The 27,395-nt window shown below is 43.1% G+C and overlaps 1 protein-coding gene across 1 annotated transcript in view; it reads left to right on the top strand.

Moving 5' to 3' along the window:
* SLC4A8 (solute carrier family 4 member 8) overlaps positions 1-27,395 on the top strand; it is a 96,894-nt gene that overhangs the window by 5,552 nt on the left and 63,947 nt on the right. The window contains exon 2 of the mRNA XM_033142645.1: positions 23,977-24,058. Coding sequence (XP_032998536.1) covers positions 23,977-24,058 — 82 coding nt within the window. The remainder of the gene's footprint in view (positions 1-23,976; positions 24,059-27,395) is intronic.

Here is a 27,395-nt window from a genome sequence, read left to right as displayed (position 1 = left end):
ACATTGGATTCTTATCTCATTATACTGTACATGATATAGCTATTTTTAGCCATCTCACCCCTTGCTTTTTCTTGTAAGACTAATTGCAGTCATTAACAGTCGTCAACAGGTTTTCCACACCCATCAGCCAATCACCCATTCCCACCACCCTTCTGAATAATACCCCTCCTCACTCTCTCACTATATATAAGGGTCTGGTGACTTCTCTTTCAGTGTATCTGAAGAAGTATGCATGCACACGAAAGCTCATACGAAGAACAAACTTAGCTGGTCTCTAAGGTGCTACTGGAAGGATTTTTTTATTTTTTATTTTGTTTAGTCCTGTTATGTTGGATAAGTTTCATTTGAGGATGTGGACAAGGTGCTTGGATCAGTCAGGGCAACAACTTGTGCTCTGGACCCTTGCCCCTCTTGGCTGATAAAAACTAGCAGGGAGGGGACAGCTGGCTGGGCCAGGGAGGTGATGAATGCCTCATTGAGAAAAGGGGTGGTCCCTGCCTGCTTGAAGGAGGCAGTGGTGAAACCACCCCTCAACAAACCCTCCCTGGATCCAGAGAATATAAAGAATGCCTGGTCAGTTGCCAATCTCCTCTTCTTGGACAAGGTTTTTCAGTGGGTGGTGCTGGACCAGATCCAGGTGCTCTTGAAGGGAACTGATTTTCGAGATCCATTTTAATTGGGGGTTAGGCCCAGTTTTGGCATAGAAACTGCTTTGGTCATCCAATATGGTTGCCTCTGTCAGAAGAATGAAGAGGGGAAAGGTGTCCTTGTTAATTCTCCTCGGCCTCCTAGTGGCTTTCAGTACCATCAAACATGGTGTCCTTGTGGAGCGATTGCCTGAGTTAAAGGTGGGCGGCAGCACTTTGTGGGGGTTCCATTCCAACTTGGATGCTCACTTGCAGAGGGTGATGCTTGAGGAGTGCTCTTTGGCTCTGTGGAGCCTTCAATGTAGGGTTCCTCAGGGTTCGATTTTATCTCCCATGTTGTGTAACATTTACATTAATGAAGCATTTCCTCTACTCCAGGAAACAATTTTAACCAACTGAGCTGTTTTAAAGGCAGGTGTCAAATAAGAAATGAAAACATGAGTAGTTATTTTAATTTACAGATGAATATATGCATGTAATAGATGCATTCCTGAGCTTTTTTTGCAGTTTCAAATACCAGAATGAAGACTATAGTATGTACAGTGTGCCTTTTTCTCCCATCACTGAGTACTGCTGTCTTTCCTTGCAGTCATAGAATTAAAGAGCATCCCACAGAGCTTCCTTTTCCCACTGTAGATCTGTGCACTGGAACATAATCTTTTAAAAATTAAGCAGCGCCTGCACCTCCTTGGACAGCATTCTGAGTATACAATCCAAATACTCTTTTTGATACTTTAAATATTTATAGTGGCACTTTGTACTGAATTAGACCCGCTCATTGTCACCACTGCCTTTATTGAGGATGAAAATACAGCCTTTGCTTTCAACAAGAGCTGTGTGCATGCCAATTGGGGTTTTTGTGTGTACTGTTTTTTATTTTTAAGAGTTCTGAGCCAACAGGGCTTTTAAGCACTAGGCAGGTGCTCAGTGCCAGATTGGAGTCCCTCTTCCACCAGTTTCCCAAGGTAATTTAGGCACCAGCGCAACTGCTGAGTTTTCCAAGGAATCAGGAAATGCTTGTCGTGCTCTCTCTGGCCTAGGGTGGCCATGTGCCCTACTTTATGGTGTCTTTTTGAAAGAGTTCTCTCTTTGAAGGACTGTCCGCTCCAAGTCTGATTTGCAGATACCCTAAGAAGGGAGAGTAGGGTAGCTTGGGAGTCGCCCATCAACAGTTAGCACCTGGACAGCAGACTGAGCAGCTGCACAGGTCACCCTAGTCGAGGTCTTCCACACTATGATGAGACGTATTATATTTCCATTTAAAATACAGTCATTATTTCTACATTTTGCATAGGTACACTTTATGCAAATATGTGATCTCTTTTGTCCTCCTTCCTTTTTTTTTGGTTGATGCCTTTCACCTTTCTCTTTTTTGGCAATGCAAAACTGGCCTAAGAGCAGGTGTTTTTGGAAGGGAAGTAGAGGAAACCAGGGCTGTACTGTTAGGGAATGGCAGAACATTATCTCTGGGCTAAGCATGTGCTTGGAGGCAACTCACTCCTAAATTTTGTTGTTGTTGTCGTTCAGTCGTGTCCGACTCTTCGTGACCCCATGGACCAGAGCACGCCAGGCACCCCTATACTCCACTGCCTCCGGCAGTTTGGCCAAACTCATGCCAGTCACTTCGAGAACACTGTCCAACCATCTCATCTTCTGTCGTCCCCTTCTGCTTGTGCCCTCCATCTTTCCCAACATCAGGGTCTTTTCCAGGGAGTCTTCTCTTCTCATGAGGTGGCCAAAGTACTGGAGCCTCAACTTCAGGATCTGTCCTTCCAGTGAGCACTCAGGGCTGATTTCTTTAAGGATGGATAAGTTTGATCTTTTTGCAGTCCATGGGACTCTCAAGAGTCTCCTCCAGCACCATAATTCAAAAGCATCAATTCTTCGGCGATCAGTCTTCTTTATGGTCCAGCTCTCACTTCCATACATTACTACTGGGAAAACCATAGCTTTAACTATACAGATCTTTGTCGGCAAGGTGATGTCTCTGTTTTAATCATTGAGTAGTGCCCATTCTACACATCATAATATAACAACAAAACAACAACATATTAATTAATTATATCCCGCCCATCTGGCTGTGTTTCCCCGGCCACACAGTGTGGTGTAGTGGTTAAGAGTGGTAGACTCATAATCTGGGGAACCGGGTTCGTGTCTCCACTCCTCCACATGCAGCTGCTGGGTGACCTTGGGCTAGTCACACTTCTTTGAAGTCTCTCAGCCCCACTCACCTCACAGAGTGTTTGTTGTGGGGGAGGAAGGGAAAGGAGAATGTTAGCCGCTTTGAGACTCCTTCGGGTAGTGAAAAGCGGGATATCAAATCCAAACTCTTCTTCTTCTTCTTCTTCTTCTTCTTCTTCTTCTTCTTCTTCTTCTTCTTCTTCACTATGGGCGGCTTTCCACAAAATATTAAAAATACATTAAAACACCAGTCATTAAAAACTTCCCTAAACAGGGCTGCCTTCAGATGTCCTCTAAAAGTCAGGTAGTTGTTTATTTCCTTGACATCTGATGGGAGGGCGTTCCACAGGGCGTTCCACATACATGCCGAGGTATATTTTTCTTCTCACGGTCCAATATTCAGCTCTGATTTCGAATACAGATCCCTGCGCTTCATTTTGATACAAACTGGAGAAGAGGCAGGAAGAGTGGGTCTGACTATAGCAAGATGTGTTGGTGGTGGAGAACTGTGAAAAAAAGGGGACATGTTTTCAAAAGGTTACTAGAAGGAAAGGGGGAAAAAAACTAGTGGTGGAGTAATGGGGGCTGAGTCAGCGCTTAATTTATCAAGTGAGAGTTGTGGGGTTTAGATCTGTGTTGGAGAAATGTTATCACATTGCTTTGTAATTATAAGTGTGTGCAGAGGGGAGATGCTGCAGGCAGTAGGAAGGGCGAAGCATTTGATGATGCTGTGTTTCTACCTGTTAATTTTACTTAAGATTTTCCCGCTGTGGATTCACTGACCTGGTTGCTTATTGCTGTGGTTGATTGTTCCATAGCTACAAAATGGGGCAAATGTCCTCTTAATGCAGTATAATAAATGCATGTATCTTAAGTTGTTCTTAAAATTTAATTTTAAAAGTTGAATTTTCAGCATGAGAGTTTACTTCAGAATGGCAAATTTTAAGGTTCGAGACTTAAAAAACTATATATAAAAAATGAGATGTACCATATTGGAATGAACTTTCATTTTGTCAAATCCAAGCTAAAATCGGGCCATAGGGCTTCTCTGTAATCTGCTATACATTATTTCCTGATGCTTATATTTTCTAGATTGTTGTCTTTCATATATATTTGTGCCTGAATTCCCTTGGTGCTTTTGCCATTCAGGGTATGTAGGCCTACTGGCTTGCATTTTTCTTCTGGAAATTGTGAGTCCGAATTGAGATTGTCCTACCACACTCTTAGGGACGTGGGTGGCGCTGTGGTCTAAACCACAGAGCCTAGGGCTTGCCGATCAGAAAGTCAGCGGTTCGAATCCCCGCGACGGGGTGAACTCCCGTTGCTTGGTCCCAGCTCCTGCAAACCTAGCAGTTTGAAAGCACAGCAAAGTGCAAGTAGATAAATAGGTACCACTCCGGTGGGTTATACAAAATTTTGGAATATATAGAGCTTGCATATCTCTCAGAAAAGATAAAAGATAATCCGAGAGAAAAGTTCATTGAAGAATGGAGTAGCTTTTTGCAATACCTAAAAAAAAATGCAGCATTAACACAGTACTAGCTTTGGAATAACCCCTGTTATTTGGAAAATGACATAGGAATAAAAAAAGCACACAAGACTAAACCATCAAGTAATATAAGAAATAAAGTAAAAGAGGTCGGTGTCATAATTTTATTTATGGTGAACAATTTTCTTACATATTTTGATGAAGAGATGGACAGGGAAGTCGAAGATGGACATTATTTAACAATTTAGTCATACCGTGGTAAGCGGAAGGCTAGAAAGAACAAGCTTATATTTTAAAAAATAATCTATGTAATAAAAATATAATTGATTTAAAAATGAGCTTGGAAGATCTAAAAGTATTTGGATATATGTATATGTATTGGTATAAGGTATTGTATAATTGTATTATTGTAATTGTAATCGTATGAATGTAATTGGATGTGTGTTATATCAGTATGTGTGAGTTATGTGTAAATGGAATTGTATAATGTATCACATTAAAAATAAAAAATAAAAATAAAAAATAGGTACCACTCTGGTGGGAAGGTAAACGGCGTTTCCATGTGCTGCTCTGGTTCCCCAGAAGCGGCTTAGTCATGCTGGCCACATGACCTGGAAGCTGTCTGCGGACAAACGCCGGCTCCCTAGGTCTATAGAGCGAGATGAGCACGCAACCCCAGAGTTGTCCACGAATGGACCTAACTGTCAGGGGTACCTTTACCTTTACCAAACTCTTAAGTGACTCCTCCTAACTTGTGCTAGGAAGGAGACAACCACCTCCTTCCCAAACATTGCTGTTCCTGCTGATGCAACTTCCTCATTTAAACATACTGTACTATGCTATGGTTCTCCCATGACCATCAACCCTTTAAAGATGCAAAGGGTATTTAATATCGTGTTATAGACCAATAGTCAGCAAACTTTTTCAGCAGGGGGCCGGTCCACTGTCCCTCATACCTTGTGGGGGGCTGGACTATACACACACACACACACACATATTGGGGGGGGGGGAAACGAACGAATTCCTGTGCCCCACAAATCACCCAGAGATGCATTTTAAATAAAAGGGCACATTCTACTCATGTAAAAACACGCGGGCCGGATTTAAAAGGCGATTGGGCCAGATCCGGCCCCCGGGCCTTAGTTTGCCTACCCATGTTATAGACCCTGCATCTAATTTCCCTGTGGATTCACACATCTCTATTGGTCATTGAATTGGCCACTGCCCCGATGCTATTCCGTCTCAACAGTTGCCTTTGATACCCCTTGCAGTAATTAACTGGTGATGAATCTCTGCCCTAAAAGATTCATAATATAATGAATCTGCTGGTGTCTGCAGATCAAGCTGCTGTTAAAAGGCACAAGAGCAGAACAGGTTCCCCACTTCATCAGTTGACAGACCTGTTCCCACCCACCCCTGGTCTTTTGGAGAAGCACAGCTGTTGAGTGGAGTTAATTCAAGGTTGCAGATTGCACAGAGGAGAAAGGGAGATGGGCCTGCTCTTCCCAGTAATTAATCATACTTATTATGTATCCTCATTACCTCCAATGATACAGATCCAGTAGGTGGTGAAATATAATCTGGGGCTTAGAAAAATTGATGGCTAATGGGTGATTCACCATTTAGTGTACGTTCTGGCACCATATGCAGCCATATGTCTTTGCTGTAAACTGTCCCAATCAGACACCTGCCCTGTGTAAGCAGGAATACTTAATGAAGTGTATTCTTCACAGAAATGTTGGGGCATGACTCAAAGAAGTTTGAATTAGGCATATATCTGTCATTCCTGACTGTGTGCTTTAAGCGCTTGTAGCTGTATTTCCCTGTGTTCCTCCCTCCTCTTCCTCCTGTCTCTGTTGTTTTGCACATTATCTATCTCAGATTGTAAGCTCCTTGTGGACGGAGACCTGTTTTTTTAAAACCTATGTAACTCTAAACAAAATTAAAAAAATAAAAATTTCCTTCCTGTAGCACCTTAGAGACCAACTAAGTTTGTTCTTGGTATGAGCTTTTGTGTGCATGCACACGAAAGCTCATACCAAGAACAAACTTAGTTGGTCTCTAAGGTGCTACTGGAAGGAATTTTTTATTTTTTATTTTGTTTTGACTATAGCAGACCAACACGGCTACCTACCTGTAACTGGAACTCTGGAACTCTGTAAGGGACGGCCTAGATTGCTGGTGCTGCATAAATAACAGTACATGAAAAGGTTAATTCTTAGCAGTGGGTTGGATCCAAAATTCCTGTGAGTGAGCTTCTGCTCATGGGATGGTCTGCTTGCAGGAGGAGAAGTGATTCCCATCAATTCCTCCTGCACCCTCCTACGGCCCCTCCAGAATCTGGTTGACATAAACTTGACATGAGTCAACAGTGTGATGCAGCAGCTAAAAAAGCCAATGCAATTCTGGGCTGCATCAATAGGAGTATAGCATCTAGACCAAGGGAAGTAATAGTACCACTGTATTCCGCTCTGGTCAGACCTCACCTGGAATACTGTGTCCAGTTCTGGGCACCACAGTTCAAGAAGGATACTGACAAGCTTGAACGTGTCCTGAGGAGGGCAACCAAAATGGTCAAAGGCCTGGAAACGATGCCTTATGATGAAAGGCTTAGGGAGCTGGGTATGTTTAGCCTGGAGAAGAGAAGGTTAAGGGGTGATACGAGAGCCATGTTCAAATATATAAAAGGATGTCATATAGAGGAGGGAGAAAGGTTGTTTTCTGCTGCTCCAGAGAAGCGGACACGGGGCAATGGATTCAAACTACAAGAAAGAAGATTCCACCTAAACATTAGGAAGAACTTCCTGACAGTAAGAGCTGTTCGACAGTGGAGTTTGCTGCCAAGGAGTGTGGTGGAGTCTCCTTCTTTGGAGGTCTTTATGCGGAGGCTTGACAGCCATCTGTCAGGAATGCTTTGATGGTGTTTCCTGCTTGGCAGGGGGTTGGACTGGATGGCCCTTGTGGTCTCTTCCAACTCTGATTCTATGATTCTATGATCTCTGGAACAGCATGATAGATGGTTCTTGGTATACTACGGGGGGAATGAGGAATTGATGTGAAATCATCTTTCCCCTCCTTCTGGTGGGACCCTGTGGACTGAAGTTTCTTCCATGGGCAGACTGGAAGATCTGGACAGGTGGTGGTGTATAAAGTTGATGTTCAGTGTTAGAAGGGTTTTGAAGTTGAAGAGTATGATGTGGTCCCTAGCAAAATATTTTTGCTAGGAGATACTGTGGATAACTTAACTTGAAAGGCTACTTGTCTACCCGTTACTGATCTTCCCCTGCAGTGTGTCGTTCTGGGGGAGAATTAGATTGGTAAATGTTTTATCACTTTGCTCTGTGGATGGAGTGATGGATTCTATTGATTTGTGAACTATAGTTGTATGGCTGACCAATAACTTATATTATCTGGGTGATAATTCAAGGTATAAAATATATTGAAAATTGCAATCCAAAATGGACGAGGCTTGACGAGAACACTGTTCGAACTGGGTACTCCAGAATGTGCCCTGGAATCTTCTGTAACATCCAGGACAGAGTTCCTTGGCAGATGCACTGGGGATTCTTGAACAGAAGCCAGTGTGGAAAGAGTTCCACAAAGGTGGATGATGTGAAAATTCCTCCTTTAAAGCAGCAGGGAATTTTGCAAAAATGAACTCATGGGCCTGAACTTTTTTTTATGAATGAATGAATGAATGTATATTGTATCACTATATCTGCAAACAACTACAATTCCATATATGCTTGTCTAGTCTATAAGTACAGTATATAAATGTTATTATTGTCCAAATACATATATGGTTATTTATATCATACTAGATTTTTTTTATATATAAATACATTCCAAATATCATTATTCTTGTCCAGACAAAGTCTGTGTCCATAAGCAATCTGTTCATAAGTTGTAAGTGTTGTCGTATCTTCAGTGTGGTGTAGTGGTTAAGAGCGGTAGACTCGTAATCAGGGGAACCGGGTTCGTGTCTCCACTCCTCCACATGCAGCTGCTGGGTGACCTTGGGCTAGTCACACTTCTCTGAAGTCTCTCAGCCCCACTCACCTCACAGAGTGTTTGTTGTGGGGGAGGAAGGGAAAGGAGAATGTTAGCCGCTTTGAGACTCCTTCGGGTAGTGATAAAGCAGGATATCCAATCCAAACTCCTCCTCCTCTTCTCCTCCCCTTCTTCTTCTTCTTCTTCTGAAAGGGGGCTATAGCTTTATCTTTACAGTGCATCATTCTCAGTCTTTTGGCAACAGTAAGGGCATGAAGAATCCATTTACGCTGTCCAGTTGTCAAATTCCATATAATTGGTACTGTGGGATGTATTCTTACTAGAGCAATCAAGTACAACATTTTCCTGTTGCCCAGAATGGACACACAGGGGAATGTGGCTCCAGACAGGGAGGACTTCCTGTTATACCTGCTCTGGAGCTCCTTCCCCCTGTGTGTGACCAGGTAGATGGGCTGACCATGCAACCTTCTCTCTCTTGGACTCTTACTCTCTTACTCTCAGACTCTCGCTCTCCTGGTTCTTAGCCAGCGCATGACTCAACCTTCACATAGGATGGAGCCCACAAGCAGAAAGTCTGAGATGTAGCCCAGACTTCTTTTTGCTGTAACCACAAAATAAAGCCTGCCTTCAGATGACTGCTGTGAACTGAATGTGAGTCAGCAGTCAGACTGGATTGCTTAATTAAAGGATTCTAACGAAGCATCAACTTGCTTCCTAAAAGTTGCAGAGGGAATGTGCTCTGCTATTTACTCACTTGCATGAGTGAAGAGGGATAATACCAAAACCATATATCCTTTCCTACCTTCCTTAACACTCCCACAGGTACGTAATTCAAAGGAATATTTCCCTCTGAAATTTTTATTTTTTTCCTGCACAGTCATGTTTATACTATCTCATACTTTCTCTTGGACCTGAATTTACTAATACTGTACATTTTGGCAGGAGGGGAAAAGAAAGCTTTGAGATTAAAAGAAAAACAGCCAACCTTGGGCGCTCAGTCAAGCTATCATGCTGATTAGGAGCATCTAGCAAGTTTTAAAATCATTTTAATCCTCTAATTTTATTTTTTATTCTGAAAGCTTTTGATGTTGCTAGAGTGCAAGGAGCAGTTCCTTTCCCTGGAGTGCAGAAGAGAAATATCAATTAATTCTTCTCTGATGATTCTCTGGTTTCTTCCCTGCCTTCTTATAACATACTTTTTATATGGTACCATCAGTAGCTAAGGGCAAGTACATGTTGTTTTTTTTAAATAAAAATTGCTGCACCTAGCACCAAGAACATGAATGCTGCCACCTGTATAAACAATGCAAATTTAAGTTAACCCTTTTTTTGCCTCCTCCAAACCTAGGGAGGCTCAAGGATCTGTTCCGGGTTCTCCTCTGAGATTCTGTGTTTCATTTGAATTGTGGACTACCTATGGTCTTGGGCACAGCATATATGGTTGTAGGCTGAAATAGGCGCATATTGTCAGGAAACCCCCCTCCCCACAGCCGGTAGAATCCCAGGATCGTTTGCAGTACAGGGAACCACCCCCTTTGTTCACCAGTTCGTCATCCCCTTCCTCAGGAGGAAGCGACCATTCCTCTAGTGGGGAGGGGGAGTTGGAGGCAGGAAGTTGGCGCAGGGGCTGTGAAGGGATCACAGAGCCTGAGCACCAAAGGGGAAGCGGGTACAGGGACAGTTTCCCACGCCCCGAGTTCGCAGACAGGAAAGACGTGGAAGGGGGAGGCGGGATTCAGGATCCCACACCTCTTTTGCTGGACCAAGAACCGGAAGGGTTCATTCCCGGACTCTGCGGAGGGATGAGATGGATGTTTGAACTTTTGCTCCACTGTAAATATCTGCACAATAAAGAACTTCTATATAAACTTCTATATAAAGAAGTTCTACGTTCGCCTGATTTCTCATGAGCAACCACTGAACGTCCTTACACACACACACACACACACACAAACAAACATATGATTTACAACTTATTTAATCTAGATCAGCAGTCACATAAGCTTTGAGAAGGTAAACTACTGTGGAGTAAGTTGCATAGCCTCCAACATTTATCCATAATAAAAGTGACACACCTTTCATGTGACATGCAAACTGAGAGCAGCTCCACATGTAGTGCAAGCCATGCATGTTTACACAGAAATTAAATCCCCCACAGTGATTGACACAGTTCACTCCCAGGTAAGTAAGCATAGGACTGCAGCCTAAATGGTGCAATTAGCACCTTTTGTGGAGTCTCCCATCATTCCAAACCACCATGGCCAATCGTTAGGCATGATGGGAGTTCAGCCACATCTAGCAGGCCACATTTACTTACACTCCTATTGTAGGTAAATGGCTCCCCCAAACCTGTGGTCACCACCATGCTCCCCTCCCCTTATTATTGTGACGGCTGGAATATTTCATGTAATGTCGTTCTAAGCTTCAGAGGTGCTTTGAGTGCCTCTGAAGAAGTGTGCATGCACACGGAAGCTTATACCCAGAACAAACTTAGTTGGTCTCTAAGGTGCTACTGGACCATTAAAAAAAAATATTTCTTTCAACTGCGTCAGACTGTAAACGGAAAATCCCAGGTGTGGGACTGCCCAGGCACCTGGCCCTTGGGGATAAGCCCACTGGTTTCTGCGGAGTTAAATAAAAGAAGTCCAGCCACTGGAGCAAGGACAAGACAGGGTTTATTGTGCAATAGGTTACAGTCAAACTGCACACCCAGAGCAGCGTTACAAGAACTTTTAAAAACTCCTATCATATCCCAGAATACAGTTTGGAAACATCATTACTATGTCACGAAAGGGAAGGGTTATACATGATTAACATATAGGAAAAACAAGATTAGCATATGGGGGAAACAGAGCAATATCAGGGAGATAGCCCTGGGCCAATGTGAATTGGTGTTAAGTATTGGCAAGGATACCTTGAGCACTTATCTGGGAGAGAACAATGGGATTCCAGCTGAGGGATATTAGCCCAGTAGCTTCCTAAAGCACCCAGAGATTACCTGCTGAGGCATTTCCCTGTGCACGTGGTCTCTCAACTACTGGATCATGGCGGAGAGATGGGTTCCCTTAAGGGCATCACTCCATACCCCAACGAGTTTGCTCGGGAGGAGACTTTGCTTGGGTGACCCCCCCTCATAATTTCCGTAACAAGACCAACATGGCTACCTACCTGAATCTGATGCTCAGCATGAGGTCAGGGGAAGATTCTCTGTCCTTCCTAGCACTGAACTCAGAAAAGCTGTGGTTTGCCAGTTTAATTAGAGTGGGAAGGGATGTTCATGGCTGTGAGTGCTGTGTATGAATTTGTGGACCCCTTGCTGGATAATTATAGGCACAAAAATGCAATGCAGAGATGAATTTACTCTGTCCATTCCATTGCAGAATCTAGAACACATAGGTTTCCTGTTTCTTTTAGCTGATGTAATCTTTCCTGGCTTCTAGAATAAATAAAAATCCTAACACTAGTTTCAGTGCAACATCCAATTTCGGCTCCTCAGTTAAGTGAACATAGGCCTCATGAGAAGAGAAGACTCCCTAGAAAAGACCCTGATGTTGGGAAAGATGAAGGGCACAAGAAGAAGGGGACGACAGAGGATGAGATGGTTGGACAGTGTTCTCGAAGCTACTAACATGAGTTTGGCCAAACTGCGAGAGGCAGTGAAGGATAGGCGTGCCTGGCGTGCTCTGGTCCATGGGGTCATGAAGAGTCGGACACGACTGAACGACTGAACAACAACAACAACAAAGGCTGTCATTGGGATCTTAGGCTTTCTGGAACTTGGAATGGAATAAGGGTGTGCTTTTTTTTTTTAAATAACTAACGAAAAACAAAACAATTGTGCCTCATTGATTTAATTTGTTTTTGTTGCAAAAACAAATTAGATTGCAAATGGATGAATTCTTAATTATAAATCACATTACTCATTTGTTTGATTCATTTTTTGTTAGTTTCCTAATGAAAAATTGGAATGTTTTGGAACAGCATGTAACTGAAAGGTTACAGAAGGATAAAGAGAAAGAGACGGCACTGAAACTCACAGATGTAAAATGGGAACCCTTTGCTCTGTCTGTTTGAAACTTTAAAATGTCTCATCTACTTGAGGAGTGGTACAATGACGGAAAATTTCATAGGAACAGGTGTAAAACACAGAAGTTACAAGCAGGAGAGGAGCACTTGGGCCTCTCATTGAAAGGATGTAATTACAACTAAAGAATTTTATCCAGACAAATGAAATTAATGAGGCACATTTCCCTCCCCCATAGGATATTAAAGCAAGTTCCAGAAAGCCTAAAATCCCAGTAATGAACATCTGGGCCCCCCATTGAATGGATATATTTAAAAGGCTCTAAAATGCCCTTTTCTAATGTGTCTCAAATTTGGCAGGGGTGTTGCATTCAAGGCCTAGTAGAGTTCCTGAGTTTTCCATGCCATTTGGGTGGAACACATCAAAATTACAGTCAACAGAAAACTGACTGGGTCTCCCATTGAAACCAATGGAGGAAATGGATGGGAATGATAAAACAAACGAATGAATTGCAAATCAGTTATTAAAACACATGAAAAAATGAAACGAGCAAATAATGAAACAAAATGAAGTTTTCATAATAAAAATGAATGGAGAAACTAAAGTAGCCTAGTTCTTGCACATCCCTGCAATGGAATAGCTGTTTCGATTTTTATATTTACAAGCAGTTTTGACAATGGGTGGAAGGCTTCTAGATTTAAACTCATTCTAAGTATGTTTGCTTTGAACATTGTGTTAATGCAAATGTAGTTGCAACCTCAATTGTATTTTTTTCTTTGTGTAATTATTGGACTAGGGAAAAAAATTGAAGCTGATTTTCAAGGCTAATTTAATTGAAACCTTATTAAATATGTGTTTTAGGACATTAGAATCAACTGGGTCCCTCAAAAGCTGGAGAAAACCATTCTGATTGGATAATTGCCAGCACTACCATTGGCAGAAGTTCAAAGTATGACTTAACCCAGCTTTAAGAATTGATTAGATTTTTTTTTTATTTTTTTTTTAAGTACTGGGCTCCCACAGAGGGTGTTGGTTTTCTTGGCTGTTGAGGATCTAAGCAGGAGTTACATGAATTGAAGATTGGAGGTGGCCTAGTGAGATCAAGGGAAGATGGCCGGAGAAAAAGGTTTCATGTATCGGGAAGCTCAAGGCAGAATAACAGTGTTATTGAATTGGCAGAGTCAAGGTTGATTATAATTGAACACAGTCATCTCAATTTCTCCCATCATTATTGTGGGGACCTATTCTAGAGCAAGAGAAAACGATGTATTTATACAGGTACACGATGATTAAGCTTGCCATCTCTTAGCCCCACAAATCTGGGAAAGTTATATGAATAAATATTTCTTTATCTTTGCACCCACCAAATACTAGCAGTCATGAGAAAAGGGTGCATTGGAGGCCAGGTCATTTCCTACAATTCAGTTAACAAAGCGTTCTCACAATAAGGCCCAAGGTAGTTAAATGTATGTATCTTGAGTCTATAATTTGCATCTTGAAGTACAGTTGTCTTAGCCCAAGTACTCCTCTCTCAATATGGAAACAGGTTGATTTCCTCTACTAGTATGCCACTTACTGTTCTTATGTTTCTATCTTCTTATGTACCAGAAGAATTAACAATCTTAAGTCTATGCATGCTAATAATAATAATAATAATATTTATTTATTTATTTATTTATTTATTTATTTATTTATTCATACCCCGCCCATCTGTGTTCAGTGGGGCTTCCTCTCAGTGAGTATAGGATTGCAGCCTAAGTCACCTGTACAATGCTTGTTTGTTTATAACTGTAAGGACATTCAGTGGTTGCTCATGAGTGAAACGCCAAACGCAGAACTTCTAAAAACTAAGTTCTTTATTGTGCAAAACTATATACAGTGGAGCAAAAGTTCAAATGTCCATCTCATCCCTCTGCAGAGTCCAGGAATGACCCCTTCCAGTTCTTTGTCCAGCAAAAGAGGCGCGGGATTCTGAACCCCCATCTCCCCCTACCACGTCCTTCCTGCCTGCGACCTTGGAGCGTGGGAACCTGACCCCGTTCCCTGCTATCCCCTCGGCATTCGGGCTCTGCGATCCTTTCACAGCCCCTGCACCGCCTTCCTGTCTCTAACTCCCCCTCCCGCGACTCTACCAGCTGCGGGGAGGGGGTTTCCCTGACAATAACACCAAGCCATTTTATTATCAAGGCCTCCAAAGTGGGGTACACTATCAAAAGCAACACCAGACACTAGCTTGTGTCACTTGTTTTGAGCAGAACTTATTACTTAACATTTTCAAGACATAGTTTGAAAAAAGTTAGTTTTAAAGCAAGTCTCTGTGTTGTATTGTTTTTCCTTTCCAAAATGCAAACCTTCATTTGGGTTTCCACCTCCAGTTGTTGGTATAATGATGGTGCCCAGACTGGCACATGCAAGGATTAACTTTTGAAATGAATGGACACATTCAATAGATATAAGCAAGCTTTCATTGTTCCGTAACTGATTTATTGATTAAATAAATGATTTGCTTGGTGCAACATGCAAACATAGCTGTCAACCTTCCTTTTTTTTTTTGCATTGGGAAACGACCATAGCTGTCAAACTCCCCCTTTTTTGCAGTGGGAAACGGCGCTGGAATAAGGGAATTTCCCGCAAAAAAGGGAAAGTTGACAGATATGCATGAAAAGTTATCTGTCTTCACTGCATAACTGGAGACGAATACTAAATAACCAACTCCGAAGTGAGTGTCCAATGGTAGAGCTTGAATCTTTCATATTTATGAAGACATTGATTTCTCTAGGGTTTTCTTTAAAAAGTATTTTTTTTATTGAATTTTCTCCATATCTCTAGTGTGTGTGTGTGTGTGTGTGTGTGTGTGTGTTCATAAGGAGAACAATTGTGCACCCAGACCTGGGAACAATTTGATTTATGATTTCTCATATAACGTAGGAATACTTCTGTCAATAAGTGTTCTGTTAGACAACTGTTGACCACAGTGCGTACACTGCACTGCTACTAATAAAAGACCCCCAACAATGACTTTAAAACACTCTGTTGTTAGGAAGATATTTATAGTTGTGGGGATTGAGAAATGGACTTGACTTCAGCTGTTCTGTAGAGCATGGAATTAAATAAAACCTCCACTGACGTAGAATCTGGCAATTGCTGTAAGTTTTGGGAATTTCACTGTCACTTCAAAAGCCTAGCTTCTTCCCAGGCTACTAGTTTATTTTATTCTGGAAGGCTATTTACATTAGGGACCATTCAAACAAGCAATTCTTCACCTGCAGTCTAAAGTGATGCAGTTGCAGCAGCCAGTACTGTGTGCTCTTAATTTAACATGTAGATTAATAACTCCAACATGCAGATCAGCTAAAAAATGTGCCCAGAAGGAAACTGATTCTTTGCATTTTCCTTGGGCTGCATATTCTGTTTTCTCCAGATGTTTACTTTTGTGTTTCCCCCCATTGTTAAACAGCAATATGGGGCACAGGGCTGAAGGCCATGGTCACCATCTAATTTTAACTGATTGGTGTCGTTTTTCATTTTGGATGCCCTATTACGCCAGTGATGACATTTCAAGCAGAGCTTGCCTGTTAACAGGCATCGTCGTCGGAAAGGCTTGTCTGCTGTAGGAAAGAGAATTTTCTTTTTTTTTTTATAAGAATTTATTGGCATTTTTCCAAACAACATATACCCTCACCCACACCCACAAATACAAAACAAATATGACAAATACAAACAGTGTCAAGATTCTTATAGTATCTTTCTAAAAAGAAAAATTTCTTTTTCCATATCTTGACCATTGACTTCCCCTGCCTTTTCACCTTCGATTTTATATCCTTAATCTATTTTATAACCATTTCTTCTGAAAAAAAAAAAAAAAAAAAAAAAAAAATTAGTTCAATTATATATTTACATCAAATTATCTTTTTCAACACCTTACTAGTAAATACATCACCATATTAATACCTCATCCTAGTTCTTCTTAATTCAATCTTATCAATTTCTTAACTTAATCTAAGTCTTAATCTTGCTCCTCGCATCAAATCTAATTCTTCTATCCTTAAGATTACTGCTAATAACATAAAAACTTGAAATATCTCCTTTCATATACAAACAAAAATATAACAGAGTATTGTTGACAGTATTCACCCTCCACTTTCGATTTGCCGTGTTAGACTACTTTAAATTTTGTTTAAGACTTCACCCCACACCCCCTCTGTCCATTATTCTTCTCCTGGTGGCATCGGCACTGAACATCCGTGTAACTTCTCTCTCCCAACGTCCACAGATCCAGGCACAGTCCATGTCTCTTCTTGCCACGAGTTCAGAGGTGTCCATCTCATCATCTCCCTGCTTCTTCGGTTCTTTGTAACGTTCCTTTTCTTCTTGTAAATACCTTAATTCTCTGTCCCTGGTCCCCGAGCTCACACCCCGGGGACTGGATATAACAAATCTTAACGTCGCCTTGGGGCTGCCACCCCCAAAAAGCGAATTTCTTCTCCGAAGTTGCTCACTCAGTTCTCTCCATCTTTCCATCCACTCTCTCAGCTCATTAGCAAGACATTCTTCATAAGTGTCAAAAGTTTTAAAAGCCTCCTCTGTGGGCAATTGGTTCCCTTTCAGATCCCCACACAAGACTTTGACTTTTCTATAAACAAGTTCCACCTTCAAGGCAATGAGTCTCTGTTCATCTGTTAGTCCAGAGTTCAATACCAGTTCAAGGACAAAACCCAGCATACTGGCAGAGGAGGAGGAAGTGGGTGTTGTATTTCTGCTTTCCTCTTTGTTCAACGCCATTTTTCTGTGCTGAAGCGCAAACACCGCAACTTTAAATGGAGATATTTTCCTCTAATTAACTGCCCGAAAAAAAGAGTTTGCCAGTCTCATGTGTCAATTTTAGCTACATTGAAACCAATTCTGTAGCAGTAAACCCTCATTTGGTTACATTCTTCGGCTCGAAGGGAGGGAGGCAGGCTACCTTTCCCCTTCCCCCCGGATCGTTCCAAAAACGCGATTTTTAATCCAAATCTTTACTCACGACCACCGGGTTTTTAGCTCCATTCTTCGCAGGTAGAACTTGGACGCTCACCGCGGGCTTTGTCGCCGCATTTGCATCCCGGTTGGGGCATGTCCCCTGAAGCCCGGCTCCGGTTGTCCCTTCACCCCCACTCCCCCTTTACAGGGGGGGCAGGGGAAGGGTTCGGAGCCTCCGCGGGCACAGCCGGGGAGCCCAGGGTGCGGGACGCTCTTCCCGCACCCCAAACGGAGCCGCGCGCTGCGGTAGCGCGGCTCCTGACCCCCGGGATGGACAAGGCGCCTCGAGACCGAGGCAGCCTTCGACCACCCGGCGATGGCGTCGCCGCCGGAAGTCGGAAAGAGAATTTTCAACACAGAGCTCCCTCATGAGTTTCAGAAGGAGGGAAATATATCCTAAAAAAACCCAATAGTGCAACCTTATGCATGTTTATTCAGAAGTTCGTCCTACTGTGTACAAGGGAGCTTATACGCAGGTAAGTGTGCTTAGGACTGCAGCCTGTGTTAGAATGCGCAGATAATGTACATATGCATGCATGAAGTGTATCTGAAGAAGTGTGCATGCACACGAAAGATCATACCAAGAACAAACTTAGTTGGTCTCTAAGGTGCTACTGGAAGGATTTTTTAATTTTATATTTTGTTTCCTCTTTTCTTGTGATAGGCACCCTATTTTCTTGTATCTGGCCCTGGTAATGGCCCCTATTTTTTCCTGGGTGCAGTTCAGCAGCATCTGTAGGGGCAGTGGTTCCTACAGAGGACTGTGCCTACCTCTGTCCCCCCACCCCCAATTCCCCCTTTTAAACTTAAACAGGGCATCTAACCACCCACAGTTTCAGCAGCTAGTGAGTCTTTACATTAAGTCTCCTCCCTCCTAAGAGGACTTTAACTGTATGTGCATTCAAAAGAGCCAGTGTGGTGTAGTGGTTAAGAGTGGTAGACTCGTAATCTGGTGAACGGGGTTCGCGTCTCCGCTCCTCCACATGCAGCTGCTGGGTGACCTTGGGCTAGTCACACTTCTTTGACACCTCTGAGCCTCACTCACCTCACAGAGTGTTTGTTGTGGGGGAGGAAGGGAAAGGAGAATGTGAGCTGCTTTGAGACTCCTTCGGGTATTGATAAAGCGGGATATCAAATCCAAGCTCCTCCTCTTCCTCCTCCTCCTCCTCCTCCTCCTCCTCCTCCTCCTCCTCCTCCTTCTCATTCTCCTTCTTCAAAATGTGTGGTGTGCAAGGAGCCTTGTGCATTAACTGCTCAGGCTGTAGGTGGCTGGATGCCCTGTTTTTTGTTTTTTTGTTAGGGGAGGGATGAACCCCCCCCCCATAAATACTATTCTTTAAAGTGCTTTGGGTGGATTTTAAAGGATTTCCCATTAAAATCCACCTTGAGATGTGATGGGAATATATTAGTTCTCTCCCCTCTGGGAACTGGGATGGACCCCAACCCAAGACAAATATTTATAGGCCCCTGTTGCTACGACACCTACACCTGCTCCCAATCCCCTCCTCTACACAACTTTTAAAGAGTCGCCTTCTTTTTCACATGGCTAGCCTATAAACAAAAGAACTCTGGCTTCTTACCAGATGGGCAATCTGATGAAGCCCGGTGGTCAAGGAAGTTGTGGGAACAGGGCTGAAAGCCTCAAGGTTTACATCCTTCTCTCCCGCTCCCCTTACTTTCCAAGAAAGCTCCTTAAGAATGGATTTGATGAGACAGAAGGATGGGTTATCATTTGGAATATTCATGCTGCTGTGTTCCATGCTGTCATAGTAATGAAGGTCATGTGGCTCTGGGAGTAGAGTTAGTGAGGAAACCCAGCCGAAGCAGCATCTTCAATGGTTCAACCTTTTCCCCTCCCCTCCCCACCTGCCCATTAAAAAAAAGATTGTCTAAAAGAGATGCTTTAAAAAGTAGCAAGTGGCTTCTATTGGGGTCAATACCTAGTCAGCTAAATGGGTGCATGGAATGGACTCGAGCCTCCCTTCGGCTACCCAGACTTGCACCAGAAGAGAACTTAGCCCAGGATCTGGATCCTTGAACATAATTGTAGAAGAAGATTAATTCTTCTTTCTTTCTGACCTTGCACGGCTTCGGAAGATAACCATGACATCATTCAGGAACTTGCAGGTAAAGCACTTTTATTAGGAAGGACGAGTCCCCACTGGAAGCCCTGCAAATGGCTAAAACAGTGTTTTTCAACCACTGTTCCGCGGCATACTAGTGTGCGGCAAGATGTTGCCTGGTGTGCCATGGGAAAATTGTGTTTATTTGATTCCTATTCCAGAGTATTACTTTATATATAGTCAATATAGGCACAGAGTTATTTTTTTTAAACATTTTCTAATGGTGGTGTGCCTCGTGATTTTTTTCATAAAACAAGTGTGCCCTTGCCCAAAAAAGGTTGAAAAACACTGGGCTAAAACCCTTAGGACTTGTATTTAGTATTTTCTGTTTCTTTTAGAAGAAGAGTTTGGATTTGATATCCTGCTTTATCACTACCCGAATGAGTCTCAAAGCGGCTAACATTCTCCTTTCCCTTCCTCCCCCACAACAAACACTCCGTGAGGTGAGTGGGGCTGAGAGACTTCAAAGAAGTGTGAGTAGCCCAAGGTCACCCAGCAGCTGCATGTGGAGGAGCGGAGACGCGAACCCGGTTCCCCAGATTACGAGTCTACCGCTCTTAACCACTACACCACACTGGCTCTCAGTTTGGCTGGCCGTAATTACTTAGAGCATTGGTTAACAGTGCTAAGGCTATAGCTTTCTTTTCAGACGCGAGAACTATGTAATTCATGTGAGGCTTACTCCCAGGTAAGTGGTGTAGGATTGCAGCCTAATTCAATTGTGGTGTAATTGTAGTGTTACAACTTCACACTGTGAGTTGATGGTGTTAATGTTACCATAGCAGAAGCGCTTACACTTAAGCACCTTACAGGAAACCAGGCTCCAAAGCTCAATCAGAGCAACAACATTCAAATAAAGGTTACTGTCAAATAAAGCCAATACCTGGCTCTAGTGATATAACTGAATTAGAGTTGCCAGCCTTTCCTTTTTTTTTACTAGCCCCTGTCCTGTGCCTTTTACTGTTTTAGGGTGGTTTAATCCTAGACAGGAGGGGGGGCTCCATGATCACTGCAGATGGTGACAGCAGTCACGAAATTAGAAGACGCCTGCTTCTTGGGAGAAAAGCAATGACAAACCTAGACAGCATCTTAAAAAGCAAAGACATCACCTTGCCGACAAACGGCGTTTCCATGCACTGCTCTGGTTTCGCCAGAAGCGGCTTAGTCATGCTGGCCACATGACCCGGAAAAACTGTCTGCTCGCAGTGCATTCTGCTGCATGTACAGAGCAGGCATGACTCTGGATCTACACAGGAGGCAGCAGGATGAGTTCTATGAGAAGGAGGTGATGGCGGTGATGGTGCTAGAATGCGCTGTCATTTTAGACTGCAACTGGAGGCGTTGATTTATTTATTTTAAATGATCCTCTATGTAAAAGACTCTCTGCTGGTGGGAAAACTAGGCGGGAAATGTGAGAGGTTCTGGTTCAGCTCCCTTTTCTGTTGTGCTAGCTTCCGACGTGCAGTATTCTTGCAGGAATAGAAAAAAATAAAATGAAGATGCAATGGCGAGGAAAGCCTAAGAGAGCCAGTGTGGTATAGTGGTTAAGAGCAGTGGACTCATATTAATTAATTATATCCCGCCCATCTGGCTGTGTTTCCCCGGCCACACAGTGTGGTGTAGTAGTTAAGAGTGGTAGACTCATAATCTGGGGAACCGGGTTCGTGTCTCCACTCCTCCACATGCAGCTGCTGGGTGACCTTGGGCTAGTCACACTTCTTCGAAGTCTCTCAGCCTCACTCACCTCACAGAGTGTTTGTTGTGGGGGAGGAAGGGAAAGGAGAATGTTAGCCGCTTTGAGACTCCTTCGGGTAGTGAAAAGCGGGATATCAAATCCAAACTCTTCTTCTTCTTCTTCTTCTTCTTCTTCTTCTTCTTCTTCGAGCAACTGAGAATACAATACCCTCAGTTTGAACTCTAGTTTGGGCAGATCCTGGCAGCAACTCTGTCTCTTCATGAATTTTTGGATCTTGTAGTTTTGCTGATGCTCAGGGGCGCTAGCTTGCCTCCCACATTGAGGGGACCCAGCGTTGTTTGATGTTATATGCACAATGTGGAGGGTGCCATGGGGGTTGTTGCCCCCAGTGTGCAATCTGGGGGGCGGCGGCGTGAATCAGGAGCCCCGCTGCAGACATCCCCATTGCATTGACAGGGGCTGGAGAGCACGGTGAGTAAATATCCACCTCCGCCCTCCATCCCTGCCCAGTACACAAGTACTCGCCCGTCGGCCGGGGAATGGGGAGCACGGAGGGCGTGTTTGCAGGGAGGCTGATCTGTTTTGGGGGCCCCCTCAATATTGGGGGGGGGCTCAGCCCCCTGCTCACAAATATTGAGGTGCAGAAGCTGCCCCTGCTATTGCTCATTACTGTTGGAAAGAAAGCTTTTGCTTTTCCCTATGGGAAATTCTGCCTTCAGCAGAGCTATGAAAGATTAATATGCATTATTTATCTTTCTAGGTTGAGGGAAGAAAAACAAATAAAAGAGTGGTACTGGAGGTTGAAATTAGCAAAGTGTCCTTTCTCCTCTATCTATCTAATTATTAAAATGATGCATGGAATCACTGTGTCCTGTGAGGAAGAGCTTTATCAGGCTATATAGTAAGTGCCACAAGTCTGAAATGGATCCAGTTTCCACTTCTTTGATGAGAGAGGAATAATCCTTCTCCCCAGCCAAGCTTCAGTGTCAGGAAACAGAGAGAAGGACTAAACAAGATTGTTGCTTCTCCGTCCTGCTAAGCTTTAATAGCCTTAATTATTCTTTAGGACTTGAAAAAAACGAGTGTTGATGCATGATCTGAATTTTAACTTGACGTTTCCCACCCCCCACATCTAAATTTGGATTGTGAGTCCCTTTGGCACAAAGGGCAAGTAAGCTGCTGTAATGCCACACATCTCTGCCTCTTCTCCTACTTTTGAACTGGGGCAGGAGGAAAGGCTGGCTTTGCTAGGCAGGAGAAGGAAGGGATATGCTTCAGATGTCATGAAGTATGTGGATGTGGGGAAATAAATGAAGACAAAAAGTGGCCTTTGGTGCAGCAATACATGACCATAGCCAGGGGCATAGTGTGGAGGGTGCCAGGGGGGCTGTGGCCCCAGGCACACAGTTTTTGAGTGGGTTTGAACCAGATGCCCCCATGCAGGTGCCCCCAGCACAGCCTGGCCTGATACTCCTCCCCACCCGCCAAGGGCCATGTTGGTCAGCTAGACTCCCCCCAGCGCTGGCAGGCAGACAGCTCAGTGTGGCCATGCTTTGCTCTGGTGGGAGTGAGGTCACTCCAGTGGTGGTGGTGAGGGCTGGGCTGGCACCCACTCCCAGTCTATGTGCTTCCTGCCTGGCACATGTGCACCTGCCCCAGGCACCGGCAACTGATGCTACGCCACTGACCTTAGCCTAGGGGATGGGGTGGGGGCCCTGTGAGGCCACACAATGTTTTGGATCAGCGCTGAAGTATTGACGAAAATTTGAGAAGAAGGTCAAAGCAATTGACTGGTGTTTAGATAACTTGTAACCTCTTCCCTCTAGGAAATGCAAAGGAATAGCATTTCCTAGCAAAGGAATAGTGATGTTTTATGATATCAGCAGCCACTAGACCAATCTTACATGACTGCACAATTTTATTGAATAGACGTAAGACCACGTATTGGCTGCTTGCATCCACATTGCTATAGCAAACATTGCCACGAAGCCATAGAATATGAACCTCGGGTTACAGACGCTTCAGGTTACAGACTCCGCTAACCCAGAAATAGTACCTCAGGTTAAGAACTTTGCTTCAGGGTGAGAACAGAAATCGTGCTCCGGGTGGCGCGACGGCAGCGGGAAGCCCCATTAGCTAAAGTGGTACCTCAGGTTAAGAACGGTTTCAGGTTAAGAACGGACCTCCAGAACGGATTAAGTTCTTAACCCGAGGTACCGTGTTTCTCCTAAAATAAGACACCGTCTTATATTTTTTTTTGCTCAAAAAAACACAGTATGGCTTATTTTCAGGGGATGTCTTATTTTAACCGTGTCGCATCGGTACGCTGCATAGCCACGCCTCCCCAGGCTGTTTTAATGGGAGGTACCACGTCACTATGGCTTATTTTCGGGGTATGGCTTATTTTCGGGGAACGGCTTATATTTCGCAAATGCATAGAAATCCTGCTATGGCTTATTTTATGGCTATGTCTTATTTTAGGAGAAACAGGGTACCACTGTAATGCTGTTTATATTGCAGATATTTCCAAAGGTATCCCAAAATGTATGTGAGAGGAACTGATTGTGTATGTACAGACAAACGTCTGGCTATATTTGGGTAGGCCAATGTTTACATGTGACTGTTCAACAGAGGGGAAAGAGTATTTGTATGTGTCAGAAATCTACAGTATTCTTGAACAGGAATCAGCATTGAACTCCACTGTTCTTTAATCTGGTTCATGGGGTAGATGCATAGATTTTTGTGTTAATAATATGTGTGACGCACCCTCATTGTTTCTCTACCAGGCACCGGAGGATGAGGCTGTTGTGGATCTGGGAGGTACCAGAAATGTTGTCAACATTCGTTATGAACCCGAAGAGCTGGAAGGTGAGGCTGTTCCTTCCTGGGCTCCCCCCCCCTTCTCTCCCCATTCCTCTGGCAGACCATTAATCATCATTAACAATTCGGAAAGTGAAGTAAATGTGCTTTCTATCTGAGAAGGTTCCAGATACAGTCTTTCGTAAACCACAAAACCAAAACTGCTTATACTGCATCTCATAAAACAAGAGTCTGGTGAAAATCCAATTCCTTTAGCCAGTGCAATAAAGTTTACGATGATGATGAGGAAAACCCAACAGGTGCACCGTATGAGAGAAAGGAGGCTTAGCAACGCCAATGTATAAAACACTGAACGAAGCCTGCAGAATGCTACCTTCCATATATGCCCTAGCGGAGGGGCAGTAGAAGCCTGTGGATAATGGAATGTGACAGGAATCCAGGAAGGAGAGGCAGGAAGCCTTCCAAATCTAGCCCTGCCCCCTATAATAGGGTGGTATTCAAAAATATTCTCTCAGGAGCTGCTGTTTGCATGTGGCTGTCCCATCTGGTGAATTATAAATCTGGAATATCTGCTGCAAGAAGCAAAGCTACAGGGAACCAGGCAGAGGGCCTTCTCAGTAGTGGCGCCCGCCCTGTGGAACGCCCTCCCAGCAGAGGTCAAAGAGATAAATAACTATCTGACATTCAGAAAATACCTGAAGGCAGCCCTGTTTAGGGAAGTTTTTAAGCTGCGATATTTTAATGTATTTTAATATCTGTTGGAGGCCTCCCAGAGTGGCTGGGGGGACCCAGCCACATGGGTGGGGTACAAATAATAAATTATTATTATTATTATTATTATTAACCTTTAGGCCTGAACTGGCCTCACCCAGGCATACTGGTCTTTGGCTCCTCCTGGACAGGAAGGACTATAAAAGGGCTTCCAGTTTGTACGAGCAGAGGATATGCCTAACTCTGGTGTGTTCCTTGTCTTACCCTTTGGTCCTGATTCCTGGCTTTGTCATCTGCTCTGACTTCTGCTTTGCTCCTTGGATCCAATTCCTGCCTTTGTCGTTCTTGCCTGCTCCTTCCCTGGTTCCAGCTCCCTGGCCCAGCTGCTGCTTCCTGGCTCCTGACTAACGTTGGACAGCTGCCTGTTGATTACACATCCACGACACTTTCAAAACCACAGGGACTTTTTTTTTTTAGCTTAAAATAAACTTTCTTTAAATTCGAACTTTACATTTTCAAGAGATTACATAAAAAAATTACATAGACAAACATAAATTACATAAACAAAACATACATCGTGTGCCACATTTACCTTCCCTACCCTTTCCCCACCCTCACTGATTCCCCCCCCCCACTATTGCGTCTCAGCCTCCCCATTACGGCATTAATATCAATCCTTACTCTATCTGCATGCTCTTTTATCTCTTATATCCATTGTTTTCCTTTATGCCAATTATTTGGGCCTTTAACATTCTGCCAAGAGATCGGCTTTCTCAACATACAATTTCATATACTCTTTAAATAACTTCCAATTTCTCTCTCTCTCTATCTCGCTTATCCCTTTTAACTCCTCATATTTAGATGCCAAATTGTAATATGTCAACATTTTTAATTGCCAATCCTCTTTATCTGGTACCCTTTGTGATTTCCAGTTTTTAGCTATTAATAACCTTGCTGAAATGGTCGCGTACATAATTATAAGCCTATCTTTTGCCTGGATATCCCTGCCCACCATACCTAAGAGAAATGTCTCCGCTTTTTTCTTAAATGGATATTTATTCATTTTCTTTAATTCTTTGTATACCATTTCCCAAAACACTTTGATTTCGTTACAGTGCCACCACATGTGCATGTACGTGCCTATTTCCTTTTTACATCGCCAGCATTGATTATTGATATTCTTGTACATTTTGGCTAGCTTGACTGGCGTCAAATGCCACCTGTATTGCATTTTTAGAATATTTTCTTTTATATCATAGTAAAAACAAAAACAAAAAACCCCCACAGGGACTTGACTGTCATATAAGAATGACAACCGATGTTCTTCAGGAACTTGAATTGTGGGATTGGATTTTGGACTCTGAGAAGCCAAAGAATCTTCAGTGGTGGGGCCATGGAGAACTCTGTAACTCCTTTACCTGTGGTTGCTGAGGCCGAGGATTCCCAAATTCTGGATGAAGAGAACGTTGGAACTCTGCGATTGGCACTATCACCCTTTGGGTTGAGCAGCTGCTGCTATGTGGGCACTCAGATGCAGACGCGTGTTTAAAGTAGCTTGTGTTATGTGACAGTGTGAGTACCTCCCACTCTGACTAGCAAATATTTGTCCAACAAACGCAGCCTGCTGCTGCTTCTGCTAGCAAATATCCCTCTGAATGAAATTGTTCCTTAGCACAAACTGTTCCAAGCCTTCATGCAAATTTTTTGACATGCAGAGGGGATGCAGATGAGCAAAGATCTGATAGGGCTTCCTACCAAAGCAAGATTCTCCCTCTCTGTGTATGGATCACAAGTTGATCTTGTTTGCTAATTGTTTTAGTTGTTGTTTCACACGCTTTAGCGGTTATGCTTTTTAACTGGCTTGTTTTATTGCATTTTAAAATTGCGTGGCAATGTCCCTCCCTCCCCGAGTGAATAATGACACATGAGACATTGTATAGATTTTAATGGGTGTAAAGGCCACAACTTTATTGGTTACGGATGTTGAGCGGTATTGGCTTAGGCATTGGACCCTAACCACTATATCTGACCCCAACCCGGGTGTTAGAAGTCCGTGAAGGGTTAACCACAAAGGGGAGCCCCACTGATGCTTATCTTTATCTTTTTTTAAAAATAAATAATCTTTATTTCAAAATATTTTAAAAGAATACATTCACACACAAATATACAACAAAGAAAATGCAAATCATACAATACAAACACAATCACAAAAAAGATAACCAATAACCCCCCCAAAAAACAACAAAAATAAAAATGAAAAATGAAAAATAAAAAAAATGACTCCCCGTCATTTGTATATCGTTTCCCTCTACGTTTTAACATTTCTTACTTTTCCTCACCATACAATACCGCCATCTAGCAAAAGCATCAATCTGTCATATAACATACTATCCACCTATATATTCCCTTATGTGTCTCATTCTAGACAAATCACCAATTCCGTTTTTATACCTTCTTTAATCAAGTAATCCTCCACATATTTCCACTCGCTTTTGATTTTTTGTTTTGGGACATTTCTAATCGCTGCTGTCATCTTTGCTAAATTCATATATTCTACTAATTTAATCTGCCAATCCTCAATTGTTGGGATTTTCTCCCCTTTCCAATTTGTTTATCATGTTTATCAAGTGGAACTTCCCCTGTGATCACCGTTGGGGTGTGCCTTAGGCCCTAA

The sequence above is a fragment of the Lacerta agilis genome, chromosome 2 (assembly GCF_009819535.1).
Source record: "Lacerta agilis isolate rLacAgi1 chromosome 2, rLacAgi1.pri, whole genome shotgun sequence".
In the NCBI taxonomy this organism is placed as follows: domain Eukaryota; kingdom Metazoa; phylum Chordata; class Lepidosauria; order Squamata; family Lacertidae; genus Lacerta; species Lacerta agilis.
Note: the sequence above shows the minus strand (reverse complement) of the source record. Positions and strands in the feature narration are given on the sequence as shown.